This window comes from Bombina bombina, chromosome 2 (genome assembly GCF_027579735.1).
Source record: "Bombina bombina isolate aBomBom1 chromosome 2, aBomBom1.pri, whole genome shotgun sequence".
Taxonomy (NCBI): domain Eukaryota; kingdom Metazoa; phylum Chordata; class Amphibia; order Anura; family Bombinatoridae; genus Bombina; species Bombina bombina.
The window spans coordinates 502163839-502189387 of record NC_069500.1 but is presented as its reverse complement, the minus strand read 5'-3'; the positions used below and the strand labels follow the sequence as shown (position 1 = coordinate 502189387).

The following is a 25549-nucleotide window of genomic DNA, read 5'->3' as shown; positions in this document are numbered from 1 at the left end:
GGATGAAATATTGTGCATAGGTGGAAATTAGGTTTAAGGTTGATGGTTGCAGGTGTCAAGGATTGTGTTGAGAGCTAGGTCTACCCTACAGTTTATTACAGTGGGTTATTGCAGAGATCGGATAGAGTTAATACTAGTGTTGACTTTATCAGCCACTAGATATCAAAGTGGTTGTTATGTTTTGTTGGAAAAGAACATGTGCGGTTTAATTGTGAATTGAAGAGATTACTATTAAATTGTAATGGCTATAACACTAGTACTATAGTTAATAAAATCTTGGTGGCTCATTATCAAAACTTATATGGAAAGGCTGTTAGTGCTGTCACTAAATAGTGATTTGAGAGTAACCAAAATACTAAAAGAGAATGACTAAAAATACAATCTACTGTCTCTTGATTTTTCAGAATGGCACCACTGAAGAAACTTTCATAGAATCTAAATAAATATATCTTAAAAATGAATATAAAACAAATTTTAAAAGTTGATATAGTAATTGAAAGAAGTGCTTATTCAAACATAGGTAAATGTATTCAATGTACAATCTGTAACAATATGTATAATTAAGAATATATCTACATGTATGTATATGGAAGGTCATGTATCCATAGTTTAAGGTCAATTGATTGCCTTTTTTTAAAATGTGTATAATTTTGCATATTTTATATATGTATGTTTAAAATGTGTATACAGACTAGAAATATGTGCAAAACTCACATTTAAAATTAACTGGTTTAGAGTTTTTAAATAATTAAAGCCTCAGTCACAATATTTCTGATATTGTCTCTTGATAAAAATGTTTTCTGGTTTGGCCCATATTAAAATAGATTTGGCCACTAAAAGCCCACATCCATAAATGAGTTTTTAATAGAAAAGTTTGAAAACACGTGTTTTTAAATGCTAAGTACTTCTCAGAATTGAAACGGGAATCCAATCAAAACTGACATACAGTTGATACAATTGCCCTTTCATACCTCTTAAAGGGACACTGAACCCAATTTTTTTCTTTTGTGATTCAGATAGAGAATGAAATTTTAAGCAACTTTCTAATTTACTCCTATTATCAAATTTTCTTCATTCTCTTAGTATCTTTATTTGAAATGCAAGAATTTAAGTTTAGATGCCGGCCCATTTTTGGTGAAGAACCTGGGTTGTTCTTGCTGATTGGTGGATGAATATTGTTAAATTGTTTGAAAAAGTACAAATTTACAGACTGGCGAAAAACACTTTTAAAATCAAGAATACTATGGGTTTCAATTAGAAGGAAGCAGTCTTAACTTATACTGCCTTTTAAAATCGAATTTTAACAATTCTCACATTGCAAACTGTGAAACCTCTCCATTGCAATAATGTAACCAAAAAAGGGCCAGATTACAAGTGGAGCGCTATTTAATGTTCCCGCTCGATAATTAACTGCTCTAGTAGTAAGCTTTTTACTCGCACCGGGTTGCGCTCATATAAGTTGAAAGTAAACTGTTGTCGCTTGCATGCTAACCAGTTGAGCGCAAAAAACTGAACTTAGAATAGATAACATATCCCCCCATAGATGTCAATGGTGCAAAAAAGGGGGGGGGGGACCTAACACCCTACTAGTGTGAAAACCCGATCACATATTCTCAAGTGCGCTAACCCGACATGAAAATATGAATATTTCACATTCCAATGTTCTTCACATAGCAGAATATGTTCTATTTATATATATATATATATATATATATATATATATATATATATATATATATATAAAGTATATACATATTTAGACATGTAAATGTATGTATCTCTATGATAAAGCCCTCTGTCTGCCTTTTTTTTTCTAATACCGGAGACCTTATATTTTTGAGCCCTTATAACATTTGTGTGTAATATTTTGTTTTAGATATTTTTTTATTAGATGGTGTTATTATGTGTAAGTGTATTTTGTAATGTGTTTTTATGTGTTTTGTGACACTTGTTTGTTTTGCGAAATAGTTAACAATAGTATTGAGAAAGCGGTAATCATTCTATCATAAATAGCGATTGCACTCGAGATCGTGTTTAATATCAACTTGTAATACAAGTGGGAAACTCAACATGTGCAAACACCAGAGAAAAACCCCTTGTCGCTTGAGCGTAACTGTAAGCACTCCACTTGTAATCTAGCCCTTTATTGGATTGTTATTTCAAAGAACAAAAGAAGCTATTTCATTTACAAAAATAAACCCAAAGTCACCAATTCTCATATATTTTATACTCTACCGCTGGTATGATAAGCCATTGGAACAACATTAAAGGGATATTCCAGCCAAAATTGGAAACCACATTGGTGCATTTTGGTATAGAACAGAAGCATGTTTGTAATATACATGCATTAGCAAAAATGCTTCTAATAAAAGCTATAGCTGTTTCAAATGTGTATTTAAGTATGCAACGTGCACCAGCATTTTAAACACAGCACTTGCTCAGAGAGCCTAAGGTGCTTGTACCATCTGGTAATGACTCAATTTGTTAATTGCTGACATGATACAAGCCCCACTGATGATCTTCCCAGCTGCATTGTTTAAAATGTGGGTGCAGTGACAATATCTATCTTTGCTTCACATGCACGTGCAGAGAAAAATGTTACCATTAAAGCAGTGATAACTTTTACTAGAAGCATTTTTGCCAATACATGTATATTGCATATATGTTTCTATTCAAAAATTGAATAATTCTATGTACATTTAAATTTTGACTGGAATGTCCCTTTAAGGAGAAGGCAATCTTACAGTACACTACCCTCTTTAACGGTTCACATAAACATACTAAGTTGATGTATTATATTGCACAGTAAGTCTATCTGCACTTTAAACTATTAAAGGGATAGTCTAGTCAAAATTAAAAGTTTCATGATTCAGATAGAGCATGCAATTTTAAGGAACTTTCTAATTTACTCCTATAATCAATTTTTCTTCAATCTCTTGGTATCTTTATTTGAAAATGCAAGAATGTAAGCTTAGTAGCTGGCCCATTTTTGGTTCAGCACCTGGGTAGCGTTTGCTGATTGGAGGCTACATTCAGACACTAATCAGCAAGTGCTACCCCGGCACTGAACCAAAAATGGACTAGCCCCTAAGCTTACATTCTTGCTTTTTCAAATAAAGATACAAAGAGAACAAAGAACATTTGATAATAGGAGTAAATTAGAAAGTTTCTTCAAATTGCATGCTCTATCTGAATCATGAAAGTTTAATTTTGACTAGACCACTGGTTTTCAAACCTGTCCTCAGGCCTCTCTAACAGGCCACATTTTGATGTCTGAATGGAGCACAGGTGAAATAATCAGCTAATTAGTAAACATGGTTATTTTACCTGTTGTCATCCAAGGTAATCCTGAAAACCTGGACTTTTGGAGAGGCCTGAGAACAGGTTTGAAAACTAGTAGACTAGACTATCCCTTTAATAAAAAAAACTAATAAAAAAAATAAACTAACAGAAATGCCCAGAATACATGATAAAACATAAAGGGGTTATTTTCTATATTTCTGATTTTCTCTTTTAATATCAGAAAAATGGGAGTGGCCATTTTTTCCATTAAGGTGAGCGTCAAACAAAGGAAAAATTGAAATTCCATTCTCCCACAACAGCACCTAGAATGGCTAACTGAGATTGGTTCATGAGTTTAATAAAGTCCATGGGGCCGAATTATCAATGTGCGAGCAGCGGATCATGTCTGCTGCACATCGATAAATGCTGACAGCATACGCTGTCTGCATTTATCAAAGCGCAAGCATTTCTAGTGAAATGCTTGTGCAATGCCGCCCCCTGCAGAGAGCTCGTGTTCACATTGCTCTCAACTTGTAATACCAGCACACATTAGCGTGTACTGGTATTACTTACAAAAGCAATATTTAGCGCTCCACTTGTAATCTGGCCCTAAATACATTTCCAAAGTATAGTACTAAGGTTATTCCCTATCTCTCTCTAGTCATGGGTGCCTTCATATTGAAATCTAGCTTTCACTGCACTCTATTGCTGATGTGTTTGCACATGTGTAGCAAATCTTCTTCACATACCTGCAGTGTAACCTAGTTTCCAAGATACCTGCAGTGTAACCTAGGTTCCAAGTGTTTAATTTAACTTTAATATTTTAAGTATATTTTTGTTTTTTACTTTTTCAGATTTTTCTGATTGAGAAAACCTTGTTTTCTGATGTGGTACATTTTTCAGCTAAAATCAAGAACACTGCAGGAAATTAATTTCCATATAAAGAAAGTGTCCCTAAGTTATATCATAATCTATGATGAGATTTTAACATTTGTATTGTAAATCATGAAACCCTTTTAATGCAGATGACGACAAGTGGGCTCCATTTATCAAGCTGGGAAAGCATCTTCAGGGCCTCAGCATTTCAGGCGTGCGTGAATGATTCTGAAACACTAGAAAAGTTGCAGGGGGGTCATTGACAACCCCTGCTCATGTGCAGGGGCTCATGCTGCCTGCTCGCAGCAAGGCCAGGCAGACAGGATCACAATAATATATCTTGCCCATCTGGCCATAGATAAATGGGGCCCTATGGCCCAGATTGGTGGAGTACTAATGCTAGCATGGGGCCTAATGACAATATCATTGGACCATGCTAAAAATAGTTCATATATATATAATTGATATTACAAGTTCAAGGTAAAATAAAATACCACAGAAGGTTCAGCGCCACTGACATTGCTCTAGTGCACACATTACTTTCAATTGATATTGGGACTGCGCTAAATATTTCTGATATTATACGTTTATAGTTGTGAGTTCCACTTGAGCTAAAGCCCAAATAGTGCTAGAAGAATTACTGTGACCTGAGACCTGAAGCAAAATGTAAGGGTTAAAAAAGTTTCACAAAACATGTAAAACACATTAAGATTAAGTATTACACTTATAAATATAAATAAATCTTTTAGATTGAAAAAAATATGTTTTAAAAGAGTTAAAAAGGGATATGGTATATGGCAGGGTGTTTGACTGGAAATGACTCCAAAGTGTGTGTGTATATATATATATACAGGTAGCCTTCAGTTTACGCCGGGGTTAGGTTCCAGAAAGAATGGTTGTAAATCAAAAACGTTTAAATTGAAACCCAGTTTATAATGTAAGTCAATGGGAAGTGAAGGAGTTAGGTTCCAAACCCCTCTCAAAATTGTAATAACTAACACCTAATACATTATTTTTAAAGCTTTGAAATAAAGAATTTAAATGCTAAACAGCATTATAAACAGTATCAAATAATCACACAACACAGGATATATAATTAAACTAAGTTAAATGAACAAAAACATTTGCTAAACGGCATTATAAACCTTATAAAATAATCACACAACACAGACTTTACTTGCATTTTTCTGCAAACAGTTCTTTCTATGCATTAAAATCTGGACTGATTTATAGACAGTGTGTATATATATATATATATATATATATATATATATATGTATATATATATATATATATATACATATATGTATATATATATATATATATATATATATAAATATATATATATATATAACACACAGAAATCCAGGCACTCACCAGTCCCCTCTTCCAGGATATATATATATATATATATATATATATATATATATATATATATATATATTGCAGGCCCATTATGACCCTAATATATCTCTCTCCTTCAGCTTGATTTGAAATATATTCCTGCCCCAGAACTCCAAGAAAATACAAACACCTAGATTACGAGTTTTGCGTTAGCCTTAAAAAGCAGCGTTGAGAGGTCCCAACGCTGCTTTTTTTCCTAACGCTGGTATTACGAGTCTTGCAGGTACAGGTGTACCGCTCACTTTTTTTCCACAACTCTAAAATATCACTTACGTCAATTGCGTATCCCATATTTTCAATGGGATTTTCCTAACGCCGGTATTACGAGTCTTCCTAAAAGTGAGCGGTAGACCCTCTCCTGTCAAGCCTGGTACCGCATTTAAAAGTCAGTAGTTAAGAGTTTTATGGGCTAATGCCGTAACATAAAACTCTTAACTAAAGTTCTAAAAAATACACTAACACCCATAAACTACATATTAACCCCTAAACTGAGCCCCCCCCCCACATCGCAAACACTAAATTCAAATTTTTAACAGCTAATCTGCCGAACCAGAGATCGCCGCCAGTATAATAAATATATTAACCCCTAAACCGCCGTTCTCCCGCATCGCAAACACTAGTTAAATTTTATTAACCCCTAATCTGCCATCCCTAACATCGCCGCCACCTACCTACATTTATTAACCCCTAATCTGCCGCCCACAACGTCGCCGCCATTATATTAAATGTATTAACCCCTAAACCTAAGTCTAACCCTAACCCCCCCTTAACTTAAATATAATTTCAATACATCTAAATAAAATGACTACAATTAAGTAAATAATTCCTATTTAAAACTAAATACTTACCTATAAAATAAACCCTAAGCTAGATACAATATAACTAGATGAAGATGGATGAAGACTTCTGCCCGTCTGGAGGACCTCTTCTTCCCGGCTTGGATGAAGACTTCTGCCCGTCGTGAGGACCACTTCTTCCCGGTTGGGTGAAGACATCTCAAGGTAGGGTGATCTTCAAGTGGTTAGTGTTAGGCTTTATTAAGGGGGATTGGGTAGGTTTTAGAGTAGGGTTGGGTGTGTGGGTGGTGGGTTTTAATGTTTGGGGGGGTACTTTGATTACTTTGGGGCAATGCCCCGCATAAGCCCTTTTAAGGGCTATTTGCAATTTAGTGTAGGGTAGGGAATTTTATTATTTTGGGGGGCTTTTTTATTTTATTAGGGGGATTAGAATAGGTGTAATTAGTTTAAGAAACTTGTAATTATTTTATTATTTTCTGTAATTTAATTCTAGTGTAGTGTTAGGTGTAATTGTAACTTAGGTTTTATTTTATAGGTACTTTTGTATTTATTTTAGCTAGGTAGCTATTAAATAGTTAATAACTATTTAATAACTATTGTACCTAGTTAAAATAAATACAAAGTTGCCTGTAAAATAAAAATAAACCCTAAGCTAGCTACAATGTAACTATTAGTTATATTGTATCTAGCTTAGGGTTTATTTTATAGGTAAGTATTTAGTTTTAAATATGAATTATTTAGTTAATTGTAGTAATTTTATTTAGATGTATTTAAATGATATTTAAGTTAGGGGGGGAGTTAGGGTTAGGGTTAGACTTAGGTTTAGGAGTTAATACATTTAATATAGTGGCGGCGACGTTGTGGGCGGCAGATTAGGGGTTAATAAATGTAGGTAGGTGGCGGCGATGTTAGGGACAGCAGATTAGGGGTTAATAAAATTTAACTAGTGTTTGCGTTGTGGGAGTATGGCGGTTTAGGGGTTAATATATTTATTATACTGTCGGCGATCTCCGGTTCGGCAGATTAGGGGTTAAAAATTTAAATTTAGTGTTTGCAATGTGGGGGGGGGGGGCTCGGTTTAGGGGTTAATAGGTAGTTTATTGGTGTTAGTGTACTTTTTAGCACTTTAGTTAAGAGTTTTATGTTACGGTGTTAGCCCATAAAACTCTTAACTACTGACTTTTAAATGCGGTACCAGGCTTGACAGCTGAGGGTCTACCGCTCACTTTTAGGAAGACTCGTAATACCGGCGTTAGGAAAATCCCATTGAAAATATGGAATACGCAATTGACGTAAGTGGATTTGCGGTATTTTAGAGTCACGGAAAAAAAGTGAGCGGTACACCTGTACCTGCAAGACTCGTAATACCAGCGTTGGGACCTCTCAACACTGCTTTTTAAGGCTAACGCAAAACTCGTAATCTAGGTGAAAGATTTTACACTCAGCTGTTCAATCTGCCCTCTGAAAACTAACAGCTCGATTTGAAATATATTCCTGCCCCAGAACTCCAATAAAATACAAAGATCTTACACTCAGCTGTTCAATCTGCCCCCTGCAAACTAACAGCTTGATTTGAAATATATTCCTGCCCCACAACTCCAAGAAAATACAAAGATTTTACACTCAGCGGTTCAATCTTCCCTCTGTAAACTAACAGCTTGATTTGAAATATATTCCTGCCCCAGAACTCCAAGAAAATACAAAGATCTTACACTCAGCTGTTCAATCTGCCCTGTGCAAACTAACAGCTTGATTTGAAATATATTCCTGCCCCAGAACTCCAAGAAAATACAAATATTTTACTCAGCTGTTCAATCTGCCCTCTGCAAACTAACAGCTTGATTTGAAATATATTCCTGCAAAAGAAATCCAAGAAAATACAAAAATTTTACACTCAGCTGTTCAATCTGCCCCCTGCAAACTAACAGCTTGATTTGAAATATATTCCTGCCCCAGAACTCCAAGAAAATACAAACGGCTAGATTACAAGTTGTGTGTTAAGGTAAAAAAGCAGCGTTAAGAGGTCCTAACGCTGCTTTTTTATGCCCGCTGGTAATACGAGTCTTGCAGGTATAGGTGTACCGCACACTTCTTTGGCCTTACCGCAAAACGACTTACGTAAACTTCGTAAAGTCTTTTTTCTATGGGACTTCCATAGCGCCGGTATTACGAGTCTGTCCTGGGAGGCCAAAAAGTTAGCGGTACAGCCTACCCTGTCAAGAGTCCTAGCGCATTTAAAAGTCAGTAGTTAAGAGTTTTATGGTACAACGCTGTCAAAAAAAATACAAACAATCCTCCCAACAGTAAAACCCACCACCCACACAACCAACCCGCCAAATAAAAGCCTAACTAAAAAAACCTAAGCTCCCCATTGCCCTGAAAAGGGCATTTGGATGGGCATTGCCCTTAAAAGGGCAGTTAGCTCTTTGCGGCCCAAAGTTCCTAACCTAAAAATAAAACCCACCCAATACACCCTTAAAAAACCTAACACTAACCCCCTGAAGATCGACTTACTGTTCTGAAGATCCGACATCCATCCTCAAGGAAGCGGCAGAAGTCTTCATCCAACCGGGTTGAAGTCCTCAACGAAGCTGGGAGAAGTCTTCATCCAAGCCGGGCAAAGTGGTCCTCTAGACGGGCAGAAGTCATCATCCAGACTGCATCTTCTATCTTCATCCATCCGACACGGAGCGGCTCCATCTTCAAGACATCCGACACGGAGCATCCTCTTCATTCGACGACTAAAGATGAATGAAGGTACCTTTAAGTGACATCATCCAAGATGGCGTCCCTTAGACTCTGATTGGCTGTTAGAATTCTATCAGCCAAACGGAATTAAGGTAGAAAAAATCCTATTGGCTGATGCAATCAGCCAATAGGATTGAAATTCAATACTATTGGCTGATCCAATCAGCCAATAGGATTGAGCTCACATTCTATTGGCTGATTGGAACAGCCAATAGAATGCGAGCTCAATCCTATTGGCTGATTGCATCTAAGTAGGAATGATTTGATTGCAGGCAGCTGGTTACAAGCAGGATAGTTAGCTAGACAGGGGTTACACACACTTGCAAATTAGACTGGGGGGCACACAAATGGCTGGGGATGCACAGTGAGATGAGTAGCTGATAACACAATTACAAAAAAAGTCATAAATTCAGAGATCTGAAGAAATGCATACCAAAATATTGTAAACATTTAAAGAGATGTGGTGAAACAGCCAGGATAATAAAGGGAGCAAAGATGCATACCTGTAGAGAGATGAGATGAAGTAGAGTTAGAACATTGCTTGAGCATACACAGGTACAAGGTAAGTATGCTTGGTCTTTGGAACAAGGTGAGCATAAACAGAAATTAAGTAAATATACTTGCACTCCATGATTGGAGAGAAAAAGCTGTCCTTAACATTATTTGCTGATGATTTACTTGTATTTTTGAGTAACACTAAAGACTTGATAAACCAATTTCTGAAATTGGCAGAATTATTTTGCTCTTTCTCTGGCTATATAATTAACCCCATCAAATCTGAGATAATGTGGTTAACCCACCATAAACCTGTAAAACTTCAATGTCCCTTTAAAGTAGTAAAGCTAATTATCTTGGTATTATAATCTGCTCAGATCCATCCAAATGGTATGGTCTGAACTACTCCTCCCTCTTTTTGAAATTTGACAAAGATCTTAAAGGGTGGATGCAGCTCCCTATCACATTGACCGCAAGAGTTGCATTGGTAAAGACTATACTTTTCCCACAAATATTATACCCTATGCAGATTCTGCCTTTCCTTATCCATAGTAGGGATATAGTTTACTACAATAGTATCACTGCAAAATTTGTTTGGCAACAGAAAAAAGTGTGCATATCCCCAATGAAATTAAGTATACATAAAAATGTGGGGGGTTTAGCCCTCCCATATTTACAATTTTATAACATAGAGGTGCTGGCTAAATCTGTAGTAGATTGGATCACTGAAAAACAATATGTAACACATTTTACATTAGAATCAACTTTATTGGCACCCTACTCGTTAAAAGCAATGATCCATTGTACTAAACCTACCATACATGTAAATCTAGACAATTTGTTAATTTTTAGAGGCCCAATTTTGGCATGGTTAAAGGGACACTGAACCCAAATTTTTTTCTTTCATAATTCAGACTGAGCATTAAATTTTAAGCAACTTTCTAATTTACTTGTATTATCAAATTTTCTTTATTCTCTTGGTATCTTTATTTGAAATGCAAGAATGTAAGTTTAGATGCCGGCCCATTTTTGGTGAACAACCTGGGTTGTCTTTGCTGATTGGTGGATAAATTCATCCACCAATTAAAAAAATGCTGTCCAGAGTCTGAACCAAAAAAAAACTTAGATGTCTTCTTTTTCAAATAAAGATAGCAAGAGAACAAAGAAAATTTGATAATAGAAGTACATTAGAAAGTTGCTTAAAATTGCATACTCTATCTGAATCACGAAAGAAAAAAAATTGGGTTCAGTGTCCCTTTAACTCTTACCAAATAATTAGGGGTTAATCACAGATTATCCAAATATCTACCTATCGAAGGAAATCCAGAGTTCCCATCAGCAATTAGATCCCCGGTATTTAAAGAATGGACAAGTAAATGGCTCCAAAATTTAATACAAATTAAAGATCAAGACTCAGAAAATGTTAAATCTTTTGAAATGCTTCAAAAAGAATATTCTCTACATAAACATACTTTCTTTGCATATTTACAAATTAGACACTTTTATAAAGAAATTACTAAAGATATGATATGTGACTGGGGGACGGGCAACCTGGCTTCGGCTATTTATCTATATAAGCAAGGTAAACGTTCTATATCATTTTTATACAATCTATTGATAAACAGTAATGACCAAAAACACATGGATAATCTAGTTAGGAAATGGACTAGGGAATTTTCCTTGCTAACAGCAGATGAGATTAAAGCAAGTTTTGGCCTGGTTGAGAAGACAGACTTCAGAGGGGCATGGAGGGAATCTCACTGTAATTAACAGGGTCAGGGAGAGGTGGATTAGCCTAGCAGAAGCATTTACGATGGATTGAAGAGGGGAGAGGCATCAGGAGAGGTGGATTAACCTAGGAGAAGCATTTAGGATGGATTGAAGAGGGGAGAGGCGGGAGAGAAAGAGGCCAGTTAGTAGGTTATTACAGTAGTCAAGTCAGGAAATTACCAGAGAGTGGATTAGCTGTTTAGTAGTTTCAGCACTCAGAAACAGACACATTTTAAAAAATATTGCGTAGGTGGTTGCGACAGGAACAAGAGAGCAATTGGATGTGTGGTATGAAGGACAGATTGGAGTCAAGTGTAACTCCTAGGCAGCAGACTTGGGGTGATGGGGAGATAGTGGTGTCACCAACAATGATTGAAAAGTTAGAAACTGGGGTAGAATTAGAGGGGGGATTAGAAGGAGCTCAGTCTTGGACATGTTGATTTTTAGGTGGTGAGAGGCCATCCAAGAAGAAATGCGAGATAAGCAGACACTGATTTGAGAAAGGAGAGAAGGAGAGAGTGCAGGGGTGGATAAGTAGATCTGAGTATCATCAGCATAGAGGTGATAGTTAAAGCCATAGCTACTGATAAGTTTACCTAGTGAGGAAGTATAAATAGAGAAGAGTAGAGGACCCAGAACAGAGCTTTGAGGTACTCAAACAGACAGAGGCAATGGATAGGAGGAGTCACCAGCAAAGGAGACAGAAAAGGACCTAGTAGAGAGATAAGAGTGGATCCAGGAGAGGGCAGTGTCAGAGAGCCCAAGGGAGCTGAGAGTCCGTAGGAGAAGGGGATGGTCAACAGTGTCAAAGGCAGCAGACAGGTCAAGTAAGATAATTATTGAGTAGTGGCCATTGCTTTTAGCAGAAAGAAGATTGTTAGTAACCTTGGTGAGGGCAGTCTCAGTTGAGTGTTGGGGACGGAAGCCAGATTGCAATGGGTCGAGCAATGAGTTGGAGGACAAGAAGTTGGTTAGGGGATCAAAAACTAGTTTTCCAGGACTTTTGAAGCTAGCGAAAGCAGTGATATGGGGTGGTAGTTTGCAAGAAAATTGGGGTTGATGAGGTTTTTTTTAGGATGGGGGTGATCTTTGCATGTTTGAAGAAAGATGGAAATGAAACGGTAGTAAGGGATAGGTTGAATATGTGAGTAAGAGCTGGAGTGAGGGTAGAAGACAGAGAAGGTATTAGATGTAAAGGGATAGGGTCCATTGGGCAGGTAGTGAGGTATGAGGAAGACAATAGGGAACTCACTTCATTCTCAGTGGTTGGGGGGAAGGTGCTGAGAGTGGTGGCTGGGAGCGGAGATGAAAGGTTGCAGTCTTGTGTTGGGATATTACTTCAGATGGTAAGTGTTTTATTGAAAAAGTAGTCTGCCAGGTCTTGAGCACTAAAGGCAGATGAAGGGGTGGTGCAGGTGAATAGAGGAGAGATGGTTCTGCAATAACATAAAGGAAAAAAAGAAGGCACCACAATAGTGCAGCATCAATGGTAACATACACTCTCCCCAAGTCCACTCGATTCTACTTACAGGAAGGACAGCACTTGATAAGTGCCACAAGCGCAAGCTGTACTTTATAGTCGCACAGCTGACTATCCTCCGTTTCCTTTGGAAGACCCCACAGTGATTTATTGTCTGTTGATCTCCAGCGGTATACAGGAATGACGAGTTCTACCGTCTCAGTATCCACAAATCATAAAAAGATACAAGAGAGAGATAGCGCTACAATAGTGCAGCATCAAAGATTTCAACCACTTATCCCCTCTTGAACTGATTTCTACTTACGGGAAAGACAGCACTTGATAAGTGCCACAATCGCAGGCTGAGCACTTATAGTCGCACAGCTGACTGTCTATCGTCTCCTCTGGAACTCCCCACGGCAAGCTGTTATCACAAATTCTGCTGTCTTGGTATCCACACACAGGATAGTGGCAACTAAGGGGCTACCTAGACTGTGCCCCCATGATGGAATAAGGGTCAATAAAGTGTAATAAGTAAATCCGTGTAAAGTCTCGATGTAGTAAAAGGACTTTATTAAAACCAAGTAAAAAACACTAAAACTACGACGTTTCACGGTCTTGCACCAACCGTTTCATCAGGATAGCGAATCACTGCATCAGTACTTGTAGGAATTAGGCGCATCCAATTTTTTTCACTTTGAATAGAGGAGAGAGCTGAAAATGGAGAAGAGACATTTAGGGTTTGAGGAGTGAGTAGATATAAGAGAAGAGAAGTAGGTTTGCTTGGCTAAGTTAAGGGCAGAGGAGTAAGAATAAAGAATGAACTTATAGTGGAGGAAATCTGGCTCAGAATGGGATTTCCTCCAGGCATGTTCAGCAGCACGGGAGCATTTTTGCAGGTAGAATGTTTGCTTAGAGTGCCAGGGTTGGAGCTGTGGGATTTTGTATATTTGGGGAGGAGCAAAAATGTCAAGTGCAGAGGAGAGAGTATTGTTATAGTGGGTTGTAGCAAGGTCAGGGCAGGATATCGTGAAAGTGTGGGGGAGGTGTTATTGAATAAGTTTGGAAAGTTGAAGAGGATCCACAGTGTGCAGATTTCTACAGGTGCAGGGGTGAGGGGGAGAAGTAGGTTTAGCCTGTATATTTAGATTAAAGGTGAGCAGATGGTGGTCTGAGATGGGAAATAGGCGACAGGTGACGTCAGAGAGAGAGCAGAGGTAGGAGAATACCAGATCAAGAGAGTGTCCGTCGTGATGAGTATGGAATAGGGTGGATTGTGAGAGACCAAAGGAGTTTGTGAGTGAGAGAAGGTTAGGGGCTGATGGGTTATCAATGGGGATGTTGAAGTCCCCTAGGATTAGAGCAGTTGTATTTGTAGAGAGAAAGTGAGAAAGCCAGGCAGCAAAGTTAGCGAGGAATTGGGAGGTTAGTCCAGGGGGGGGGTGATAGAAAACTGCCACCCTGAGGGAAGAGGGGAGAACTGGTGGATGCAGTGAACTTCAAAGGAGGAAAAGGTGAGAGATGGATGAAGATGCAGGTGCTGATAGGAGCAGGAGGGGGAGAGTAAGATGCCAACACCACCACCATGTCTCTCACCTGGCCTAGGTGTGTGGCTAAAGTGGAGACCACCGTGCGTGAGAGCAGCAATGGAAGCAGTGTCAGAAGATGATAACCAGGTTTCAGTAATTGCTAGAAGATTGAAGGCATTAGAAACAAACAGGTTGTGAACAGTTGTAAGTTTGTTACAGACAGAGTGTGCATTCCAGAGAGCACAAGAAAAGAGAGGGGATAAGCGCTGTGGGTTAATAGAGATAAGATTGTTAGGATTGTGTGACCTAGAGTTTTTACAGTGGAGGACCGAGTAAGAGTGTAAAAGTGTGGTGATTGCTGCAGGACCAGGGTTAGAAGAGATGTCACCAGCAGCAAGCAGTAGTAGGAGTGTGAGTGACAGAAGGTAAGAGTGAGACTTGTAGGAGCGGTTATGATTAGACACAGGAGAGTAAGAAGGGAAAGTATTTCTAAGGAGACAGAGTAGTTCATGAGAGGACAGCATAGGGGATGGGAGAATGGAGGGTGAGATATGGATAGTGTAGGGGTTATTGTTGCTACAGGGAAGTGCAGTGAGTTTTAGGAGAAGGGCAGACAGAAATAGCAGAAAAGACAGTTAATATGTGTTCTATATTAATAACTAATTAAATTTGAGAATATATAGGAAATATAGAAATAAAACTAAAAATGCTTGGTTACTGTCTTCTATGTAACTATAATATCTTCTTCCTAAAAAAAAGATAAAAACACCCCAAAAGCAAAAAACACTATTTTTAAAAACACAACAATAATTTAATTAAAATATTATAGCATTATATAATAAAATACATATAAATAAAATTTTATTTATATATACGTATATATATATATATATATATATATATATATATATATATATATATATATATACAGGGAGTGCAGAATTATTAGGCAAATGAGCATTTTGACCACATCATCCTCTTTATGCATGTTGTCTTACTCCAAGCTGTATAGGCTCGAAAGCCTACTACCAATTAAGCATATTAGGTGATGTGCATCTCTGTAATGAGAAGGGGTGTGGTCTAATGACATCAACACCCTATATCAGGTGTGCATAATTATTTGGCAACTTCCTTTCCTTTGGCAAAATGGGTCAAAAGAAGGACTTGACAGGCTCAGAAAAGTAAAAAATAGTGAGATATCTTGCAGAGGGATGCAGCACTCTTAAAATTGCAAAGCTTCTGAAGTGTGATCATCGAACAATCAAGCGTTTCATTCAAAATAGTCAACAGGGTCGCAAGAAGCGTGTGGAAAAACCAAGGCACAAAATAACTGCCCATGAACTGAGAAAAGTCAAGCGTGCAGCTGCCAAGATGCCACTTGCCACCAGTTTGGCCATATTTCAGAGCTGCAACATCACTGGAGTGCCCAAAAGCACAAGGTGTGCAATACTCAGAGACATGGCCAAGGTAAGAAAGGCTGAAAGACGACCACCACTGAACAAGACACACAAGCTGAAACGTCAAGACTGGGCCAAGAAATATCTCAAGACTGATTTTTCTAAGGTTTTATGGACTGATGAAATGAGAGTGAGTCTTGATGGGCCAGATGGATGGGCCCGTGGCTGGATTGGTAAAGGGCAGAGAGCTCCAGTCCGACTCAGACGCCAGCAAGGTGGAGGTGGAGTACTGGTTTGGGCTGGTATCATCAAAGATGAGCTTGTGGGGCCTTTTCGGGTTGAGGATGGAGTCAAGCTCAACTCCCAGTCCTACTGCCAGTTTCTGGAAGACACCTTCTTCAAGCAGTGGTACAGGAAGAAGTCTGCATACTTCAAGAAAAATATGATTTTCATGCAGGACAATGCTCCATCACACGCATCCAAGTACTCCACAGCGTGGCTGGCAAGAAAGGGTATAAAAGAAGAAAATCTAATGACATGGCCTCCTTGATCACCTGATCTGAACCCCATTGAGAACCTGTGGTCCATCATCAAATGTGAGATTTACAAGGAGGGAAAACAGTACACCTCTCTGAACAGTGTCTGGGAGGCTGTGGTTGCTGCTGCACGCAATGTTGATGGTGAACAGATCAAAACACTGACAGAATCCATGGATGGCAGGCTTTTGAGTGTCCTTGCAAAGAAAGGTGGCTATATTGGTCACTGATTTGTTTTTGTTTTGTTTTTGAATGTCAGAAATGTATATTTGTGAATGTTGAGATGTTATATTGGTTTCACTGGTAAAAATAAATAATTGAAATGGGTATATATTTGTTTTTTGTTAAGTTGCCTAATAATTATGCACAGTAATAGTCACCTGCACACACAGATATCCCCCTAAAATAGCTATAACTAAAAACAAACTAAAAACTACTTCCAAAACTATTCAGCTTTGATATTAATTAGTTTTTTGGGTTCATTAAGAACATGGTTGTTGTTCAATAATAAAATTAATCCTCAAAAATACAACTTGCCTAATAATTCTGCACTCCCTGTATATATATATTAGTCCAAAATTTATGAGAAAATAAATTTCACATAGTAGAGCTATATGAGATACTATGATTAAAGTAGGGGATTACAGCACTCAAAAATAACTACTCTTTAAAATCTAATATGTAGATATAAGGCTGAGGTATTATGTCAAACCCAAAGAAACACAAGCACAATAACATTGCCAGCTCCATATAAAATAACATTATCTGCTTATGCAAAGCAAAAATCTGCAGCAACTGCACTATTTTTCATTACAGCACTTTTTTTTGCAATAATTGTGTGCAATTAACTAATAACTGGCTGTTGCAATCTTGCTTGCCCTTTTAACTTTTTAGGTCAAACTTTTTATGTCATGATATTTATTATCATTCATTTGGGGTCTTAGTACTTGTTTTATTTTACTCATATTGCCATAATTAATTGTTGTTATTGTTTTTATTGCACACTAAATCACTATACACTAACTCACTGTATATACTAATCAATTCTTATTATTCATCTTTATTCTTATTCTATTTTTTAATTGAATGAATTGTATTTTTTAAAGAGTCTTTTGTGTTGTCATAGGCCATTATACTGACTACATCCCAATATATATGAAATACTTTTTAGATAGATTTTTATATTGAACAAAAATTAAAATTAATTTTACCTTATTAAAAATCATCGCCCTATTGATTTAGCTTTAGCGTCAGTTTATCTCTGACCTTTAGCGCAGGAAGATCTTCTATCTAAGAATTTGCTAATATCCTCCTAGGGATTATTTTAATCATCCTGTTTTCTTTGTGTTGGTGTAGCTCCTTCCTCTCTATTTTCAGTGCTTTCTCACTATCCTTTTGTAAATTTGTCAATAGAGTTACACAATCCTTTCTTAACCAGTAAATACAGTAGATTTACATAATCAACAATTGCATGATAAAAAGACAATGCAATAGCATTTAGGCTGAACGTCAAATGAGTATTAGTTTTTTTCTGACAAATTTCAAAGTTATTTCTATTTCCACTCCACCTGTATCATGTGACAGCCATTAGCCAATTACATATAAATATATATATATATATATATACATATTATACATACAGGGCTTTTTTGTGGGGGTACTCACCAGTACTGAGTACCCCCACCTCTGTCAACGTATAAGGGGTAATATTTATAATCATTATGTAAATACTCTAGTTTTCACAAGAGGGGGCTGGAAAATACATCAGACATTGTAAATAATCTTGTCCCTTTGCTTTAATCAAAGTTAATGAGCAGAATTTATCAATCAAAAATCAATGAGTACCGGCACATTTTCTTTTACATAAAAAGCACTGTGTGTATATATATATATATATATATATATTCTGTGAATTATTGCACATGCTCAGTAGGAGCTGGTGACTCAAAAAGTGTAAATATAAAAAGTCTGTGCACTATTTGTTAATAGAAGTAAATTGGAAAGTTGGTTAAAATTGCATGCTCTATCTGAATCATGAAAGATCAATTTTGACATTAGTGTCCCTTTAATTAGCATTTATTATTATTATCAGGTATTTGTAGAGCGCCAACAGGTTCCGCAGCGCTATGAACATGGGTGGTATATAAAAATGATTACAGGGATCAAATGGGTGAAGGGTCCTGCCAAGAGTTGCACTGTTGTAGTTGGCTCTTATGAAGGTGAACTACAAACAGCTTGGCTCATAGGCTTACATGCTATGGGGTTTAAGGGGATAGCAGTAGAGATAGGAAGGTTAGTGTAGGTTGTAAGCGCCCCTGAATAGTAGAGTCTTCAGGGAGCACTTGAAGCTTTTAAAACTAGGGGAGATTCTTGTGGAGCGAGGCAGAGACTTCCATAAGATGGGAGCCAGTCTGGAGAAATCTTGTAGACGGGAATGTGAGGAGGTAACAAGAGAGGAGGAGAGTAGGAGATCATGAGCGGAGCGAAGGGGACAGGACGGAGAGTATCTGGAGACAAAGTCTGAGATGTAAGGGGGAGCAATACAATTGAGGGCTTTGTGTGTCAGAGTGAGAATTTTGTGTTTAATCCTGGAAGCCATTGAAGGGATTGGCAGAGAAGTGCGGCAGATGAAGAGCGACGTGCAAGGAAGATGAGCCTGGCAGAGGCATTCATTCATTATGGATTGTAAAGGAGCTAGGCGGCAGCTAGGGAGACCAGAGAGGATAGAGTTGCAGTAGTCGAGATGGGAAAGGATGAGAGAGTTGATAAAAATCTTTGTTGTGTCTTGTGTAAGGAAATTTAGTAGTTTTGTTCAAGAATGATTTTAATACAGAGACATACCAGTACAAGTTAGTTATGCATGATTTTAAAAAAGTACAGCAGCCAAAGTTGTCATTTAAAAGAAACAAAACACTGTAAATTATTCAGTTCAGACAATATATGCAAAAGCAATGTCAGCAAAGAGGTATTTTCCTCCCAGTTTTTAGACCCAACATTACTGGCACTTCTAGCATTCTGCGGTAAAGGTTATTTTCATGAGTGAGGGTCCCATTTCATTAATAGGTCATCAAATCTCTTATAATCCATTACCTTAAAGTGCCATAAAACAAGTTGAGATCTGTGCATATCCTAAAAGGGCTTAATTAGGTAAAAAAAAATAGTTTGCATAAAAAAAATTGTTTAAAAATTACTGGCAAGTATTTTCAAATAATTTTCAAAAATAAGCAAATTAGTTACATAGCCATGCTATCTGAAGGGGTCTAATCCACCCACCTTATCAGTGTTTAGCATCAGAAACACAGGCATTATATTTCACAGCAGCTTATTTGCTTCTAGGCATGCTCCAGCAGATAATGAGTGTTAAAGTCTTGGATTCTACAAAATCAAAGGTGGATATAGATACAGCCATAGAAGGAATTGTGTGTGAGGTGGTTAGAGCTGTACAATTTGGAAACTTAAAAGAAAGGGTTAAACACGAGGCACTGCAGTATAAATTTGCAGGTATAGTAATTAAAGTAAATATTATTATATTTTGCCTCTATCCCAACTTGTTTTATGTCCCTTTAACTTGTAGTCTGCTTATAGAGATAGATCCATGACTGCAGCATCAGCCGCACTTTAGGTCCTTGTGCCTTTCAAAGTTCCTCCGGAAGCTGATTCAAGATGAACTTCAGCACCAGTCACACTCTAGGTCCCGTGCTTCTTTGCATACAACCAGCCACTCAAACTTACAGTTGGGTCCTCTGGCCAACGTTGTATCATGGTGCTCCCATATAGGTTACAAGCCGATTTCAGAGCAAGTGCTGCCTACTCGCGTTTTGCCAAATAATCCATTGCGTGAATGGGCTCCATCAGGGCTCTGCTGTACTTTTTTCAAAAGCATACATAACTAACTGCAGTGACTTTGTATTAAAATCATTCATGCATGAACTACTAACAATGCTAATTAAGACAGGATTGTCTAAACCCATGGACAAATAACAGCATGGGACTGCACTATGCTTTTGAATACCTCTGGTTTTAATCACACGCCTGCGAACCAAGCAAATTTGCCTGTTTGTGGGTGCACGATAAATTAACGCTCCACTTGTAATCTAGCCCATAATCTTTCCTTTGTATTATATTGTATGTAACTTTTCTAGTGTAGAACTAAGTTGCCTTTTTAGAAATGAGTGATGAAAAGAAAGCTTCTGAATAAAAATACTTTAGTTATCTATATCAGCAAGATATATTTACTCAGTAACATTATAGTAAACTCCTGCAGTGAACAACAATAAACAAACTGTGAATAAACCTTTTCTAATTAAAGTGACATGAAACCCAAATTTTTTCTTTTATTATTCAGACAGAGCTTACAATTTTTTTTAAAAAAATTCAGTTACATTAGCAGAGCTGATTTTAATAATCGTTATGATAATGTATATGTAGGATACAATGATGCAGAGAAATGGAGTCCATCCTATAAAAACTCCAATGGACAATAGCAAAAGTTCATTAACAGTTGTATCATCACAGGCAAGTGAAAGGAGTGGAGGTATATCACAATAGAAATAATTTATCCTATTGGAGACACAGAAATGTAAATGAAAAGTGAACACAGTATGCACTAGAGAATTCATAAAGACACATAACCAGGAAATACTTGCCAAATTAATGCAAAATTTAGGTCCCATAATCCCAGAATATTGCAGAGGGCGACATATAGCTACAAAGCGATCAAATGACATAACACTGAGGAGAACACACTCAGTGCCCACAAAGGTCACAAATAAATACATCTGAGTCACACACCCATTAAATGATATAGGCCTCTATTTATTAAAGTCTGGCGGACCTGATCCGACAGTGCGGATCAGGTCCGCCAGACCTCGCTGAATACGAAGAGCTATACGCTCTCCGTATTCAGCATTGCACCAGCAGCTCACAAGAGCTGCTGGTGCTACGCCGCCCCCTTCAGAATTGCGGCCAATCGGCCGCCAGCAGGGGGCTGTCAATCAACCCGATCGTACTCGATTGGGTTGAATTGCGGTGATGTCTGTCCGCCTGCTCAGAGCAGGTAGACAGGGTTATGGAGCAGCGATCTTTAGATCGCTGCTTCATAACTGCTGTTTCTGGCGAGTCTGAAGACTCGCCAGAAACACGGGCCGTCAAGCTCCTTTCAGAGCTTGATAGATAGGCCCCATAGAGTTATTTTCTGTTAGAAGAGTCTGTAACATTTTAGGCATGGTGGTTGAAGTGTAGCATATGTCAAGTATCGTCAGGTTGCATAGAAAGAAATACATTGGCTTCTGGAGGCTCTTTTCCAAACTGGTTACCATGATGATTGCTCCGTTTCCTGCTAGTGTCATCATATACACAAGAAGAAGCATGGAAAACAAGAAAGGTTTTAAGTCAGGAATATCTGAAAATCCTAACAGCAAGAACTCCATGAATATTGTCTTGTTTACAGTAATTATAAATTCTGTCATTTTATCTGTAAAACACACACACATTTCATCAGAGTTAATAATAAATACAATTTTCTATTTTCAAGGTTTATCTTATTTTCAAAAAAATCTATGGCCTATATTACGAGTGGAGCTCTATATTAACGTGCACCTGTAAAGGGGTTAATTTAACCATTTATGGGTTCTATTATCAAATTTACTTTGTTTTCATGGTATTCTTTTTTTAAGAGAATACCTAGGTATGTAGCATTCAGGTGACTGGAGAACTAAATGGCAGCAGTTTTGCAACAATGTTGCTGTGCAATAAAGAGCAATGGTGATTCTAGAATGTATAACATTGTTAAAAGCTTTCTTGCAAAACTTCTGTCATATAAAGCAATATACAAGTGATTGTTTCTGAGAACATGTATATTAAAGGAACATGAAACCCAACATTTTTCTTTCATGATTGAGATAGAACCTATAATTTAAAAAAAAGTTCCCAATTTACTTCTATTATCAAATTTGAATTGTTCTACTTTGTTGAAGAGATACCTAGGTAGGTAGCGTGCACGTGTCTGCAGCACTACATGACAGGAAATAGTGCTGCCATCCAGTGCTCTTGCTAATGTGTAACATTGTTGCAAAACTGCTGCCATATAGTGCTGCAGACTCAAAAAAATATGAAGAAAATTTGATAATAGAAGTAAATTGAAAAATTGTATGTTCTATCTGAATCATGAAAACATTTTTGTTGGGGTATTTATGTCCCTTTAAAGGGATAGTCAAGTCTCAAAAAAACTTTCATGTTTCAAATAGGGCATGTAATTTTAAACAACTTCCCAATTTACTTTTATCACCAATTTTGCTTTGTTCTCTTCATATTCTTAGTTGAAAACTAAACCTAGGAGGTTCATATGCTAATTTCTTAGACCTTGAAGACTGCCTCTAATCTGAATGCATTTTGACCACTAGAGGGCATTAGTTCATGTGTTTCATATAGATAACATTGAGCTCAGGCACGTGAAGTGACCTAGGAGTGAGAACTGATTGGCTAAAATGCAAATCTGTCAAAAGAACTGAAATAAGGGTGCAGTTTGCAGAGGCTTAGATACAAGGTAATCACAGAGGTAAAACGTGTATAATTATAATTGTGTTGGTTATGCAAAACTGGAGAATGCGTAATAAAGGGATTATCTTTCTTTTTAAACAACAAAAATTCTGGTGTTGACTGTCCCTTTAAGTATGCAATATGTGTAAAACATTTTGATATGTGGATAAATAAAAAGAAGGGTAATGCAACAAAAGGGGAATTTTCCTTAGCAGGTAGTTTGGTTAATTAAAGGATTATAAAAATTAGATGCGTGCAATTTCTGTCCGAGGACTGGATTCTGATTTGCTTATCAGTTGAAGAAGAAGGCAGCTACGTAATGGTGGGGGGAGTTCGGCTGCCATATTTACTGGGTATTAGAGTAGTTAGCGACGCTGATTAGGACAGAAGCAAGGCGGCAAGGCAGGAGGGGTATAGTGTAGGCGGACCTCTGTTTTTTTATTTTCAATATCAAAACATGTTAAAGTAAGTGTTGACTGTCCCTTTAAGGGCTAGATTACAAGTGGAGAGCTAATTCATCTTGCCAATAAATTAGAAAATTCGCCCATTTACGGGTGCATGATAAATAACCAGCCATTACAAGTGGCTATTTATTTTGTTAATATGTGTATTAACACACATTAACATATGAATAGATACATATATATTCATATACATATGTATATATTTATAATATATATTTATAATCTGCTGCCCATCGCTGCTTGACTTACCCCCGTTGCTGTGCAAGTTCTCATGCCATGTCACGTTCACATTGCACCTCACTTGTAATACCAGCGCACATTTGCGTGTGCTGGTATTACTAAGTTGGAAAAAAAAAAAATCTAATATTTTGATATTATAACTAATCACATCCATGGATAATTAAAACATCAAACTAAAATCACTCTCATATCACATAATACTCTTTAAGGGGCACTGAACCCAATTTTTTTATTTCATGATTCAGATAGAGTATGTAATTTTAAGCAACTTTCTAATTTACTCCTATTATCAATGTTTCTTCTTTCTCTTGCTATCTTTATTTGAAAAGCAAGAATATAAGTTTTGAAGCCACCCCTTTTTTGGTTCATTACCTGGGTTGTCCTTGCTGATTGGACAGCACCAATAAATAAGTGCTGCCCAGGATCTGAACCAACATTTGACTGGCTCCTTAGCTGCTTATATGCCGTCTTTTTAAAATAAAGATAGCAAGAGAATGTAGAAAAATTGATAATAGGAGTAAATTAGAAAGTTGCTTAAAATTGCATGCTCTTTTTGAATCATGAAAGAAAAAAATTGGGTTTAGTGTCCCTTTAACCTAGCATTATTAACATATTCAGAAACCATTAAAGAACATATTTCTTCATTGCTTTTATTACATCTTTGTTCTTTAAAGTGTATATCAGTGGGTTTAATGTAGGAGTTACAATGCTAAATAAAATTGATATTAGTCTGTCTTTGCCTAATGAGTAAGTAGAAACCGGCCTTACATAATTAAAGATTGCACTCCCATAATATAAAATAACTACTGTAAGGTGAGATGTGCAAGTAGAGAAAGATTTTTTTCTACCATTAGCAGAGCTGATTTTAATAATCGTTATGATAATGTATATGTAGGATACAATGATGCAGAGAAATGGAGTCCACCCTATAAAAACTCCAATGGACAATAGCAAAAGTTCATTAACAGTTGTATCATCACAGGCAAGTGAAAGGAGTGGAGGTATATCACAATAGAAATCATTTATCCTATTGGAGACACAGAAATTTAAACGAAAAGTGAAGACAGTATGCACTAAAGAATTCATAAAGCCACATAACCAGGAAATACTTGCCAAATTAATGCAAAATTTAGGTCCCATAATCCCAGAATATTGCAGAGGGCGACATATAGCTACAAAGCGATCAAATGACATAACACTGAGGAGAACACACTCAGTGCCCACAAAGGTCACAAATAAATACATCTGAGTCACACACCCATTAAATGATATAGAGTTATTTTCTGTTAGAAGAGTCTGTAACATTTTAGGCATGGTGGTTGAAGTGTAGCATATGTCAAGTATCGACAGGTTGCATAGAAAGAAATACATTGGCTTCTGGAGGCTCTTTTCCAAACTGGTTACCATGATGATTGCTCCGTTTCCTGCTAGTGTCATCATATACACAAGAAGAAGCATGGAAAACAAGAAAGGTTTTAAGTCAGGAATATCTGAAAATCCTAACAGCAAGAACTCCATCAATATTGTCTTGTTTACAGTAATTATAAATTCTGTCATTTTACCTGTAAAACACACACACACATTTTATCAGAGTTAATAATAAATAAAAATTTTCTATTTTCAAGGTTAATCTTATTTTTGAAAAAATCTATCTAACGTGCACCTGTAAAGGGGTTAATTTGCCCATTTATGGGCGTACGTTAAAAAAACAGCCATTGCAAGTGGCTGGTTAATGCTCCCGCAAGCTCACGGTTTCACTTTACGCTTAGCGTAATTAACCAGAGAACAGACCACAGGTTGAAAAGAAAATAATGTCCCAATTGTCCCAAAATAAAGATTACAGTACTTAACAATACAAAATAAATATAAGCATTTTTATTTTTGTAAAAAAAAAAAAAATGCACAAAGCAGTTATAAGGGGTTAAAGTGAGGGGATGTGGGGTGTTTGGAAAAATACGGAACCTAAATTGCCTTTACATTGCGTTAAATGGGGGACTGTGTTTTCACTATAAATT

The 25549-nt window shown here is 37.1% G+C and overlaps 2 protein-coding genes across 2 annotated transcripts; both read right to left on the bottom strand.

The window, feature by feature from the left end:
* Positions 1–20657: 20657 nt before the first annotated feature.
* Positions 20658–21761, bottom strand: LOC128647067 (olfactory receptor 5V1-like). The gene is made up of 2 exons (XM_053699881.1): positions 21472–21761; positions 20658–21102 (listed from the first exon to the last, which is right to left on the bottom strand). Exons 1-2 carry the CDS (start codon positions 21759–21761, stop codon positions 20658–20660), a joined length of 735 nt encoding a protein of 244 aa, XP_053555856.1.
* Positions 21762–24158: 2397 nt separating this feature from the next.
* LOC128647859 (olfactory receptor 5V1-like) lies at positions 24159–25091 on the bottom strand. The gene has a single exon (XM_053700566.1). It carries the CDS (start codon positions 25089–25091, stop codon positions 24159–24161), a length of 933 nt encoding a protein of 310 aa, XP_053556541.1.
* Positions 25092–25549: the final 458 nt, after the last annotated feature.

Coding starts and splice junctions, on each gene's coding strand:
- LOC128647067 (XM_053699881.1), bottom strand. CDS start 21,761: ATGACAGAATTTATAATTACTGTAAACAAGACAATATTCATGGAGTTC. Junction 21,103..21,471: donor ACAGAAAATAACTCTATGGG/GCCTATCTATCA, acceptor TAATAAATAGAG/GCCTATATCATTTAATGGGT.
- LOC128647859 (XM_053700566.1), bottom strand. CDS start 25,091: ATGACAGAATTTATAATTACTGTAAACAAGACAATATTGATGGAGTTC.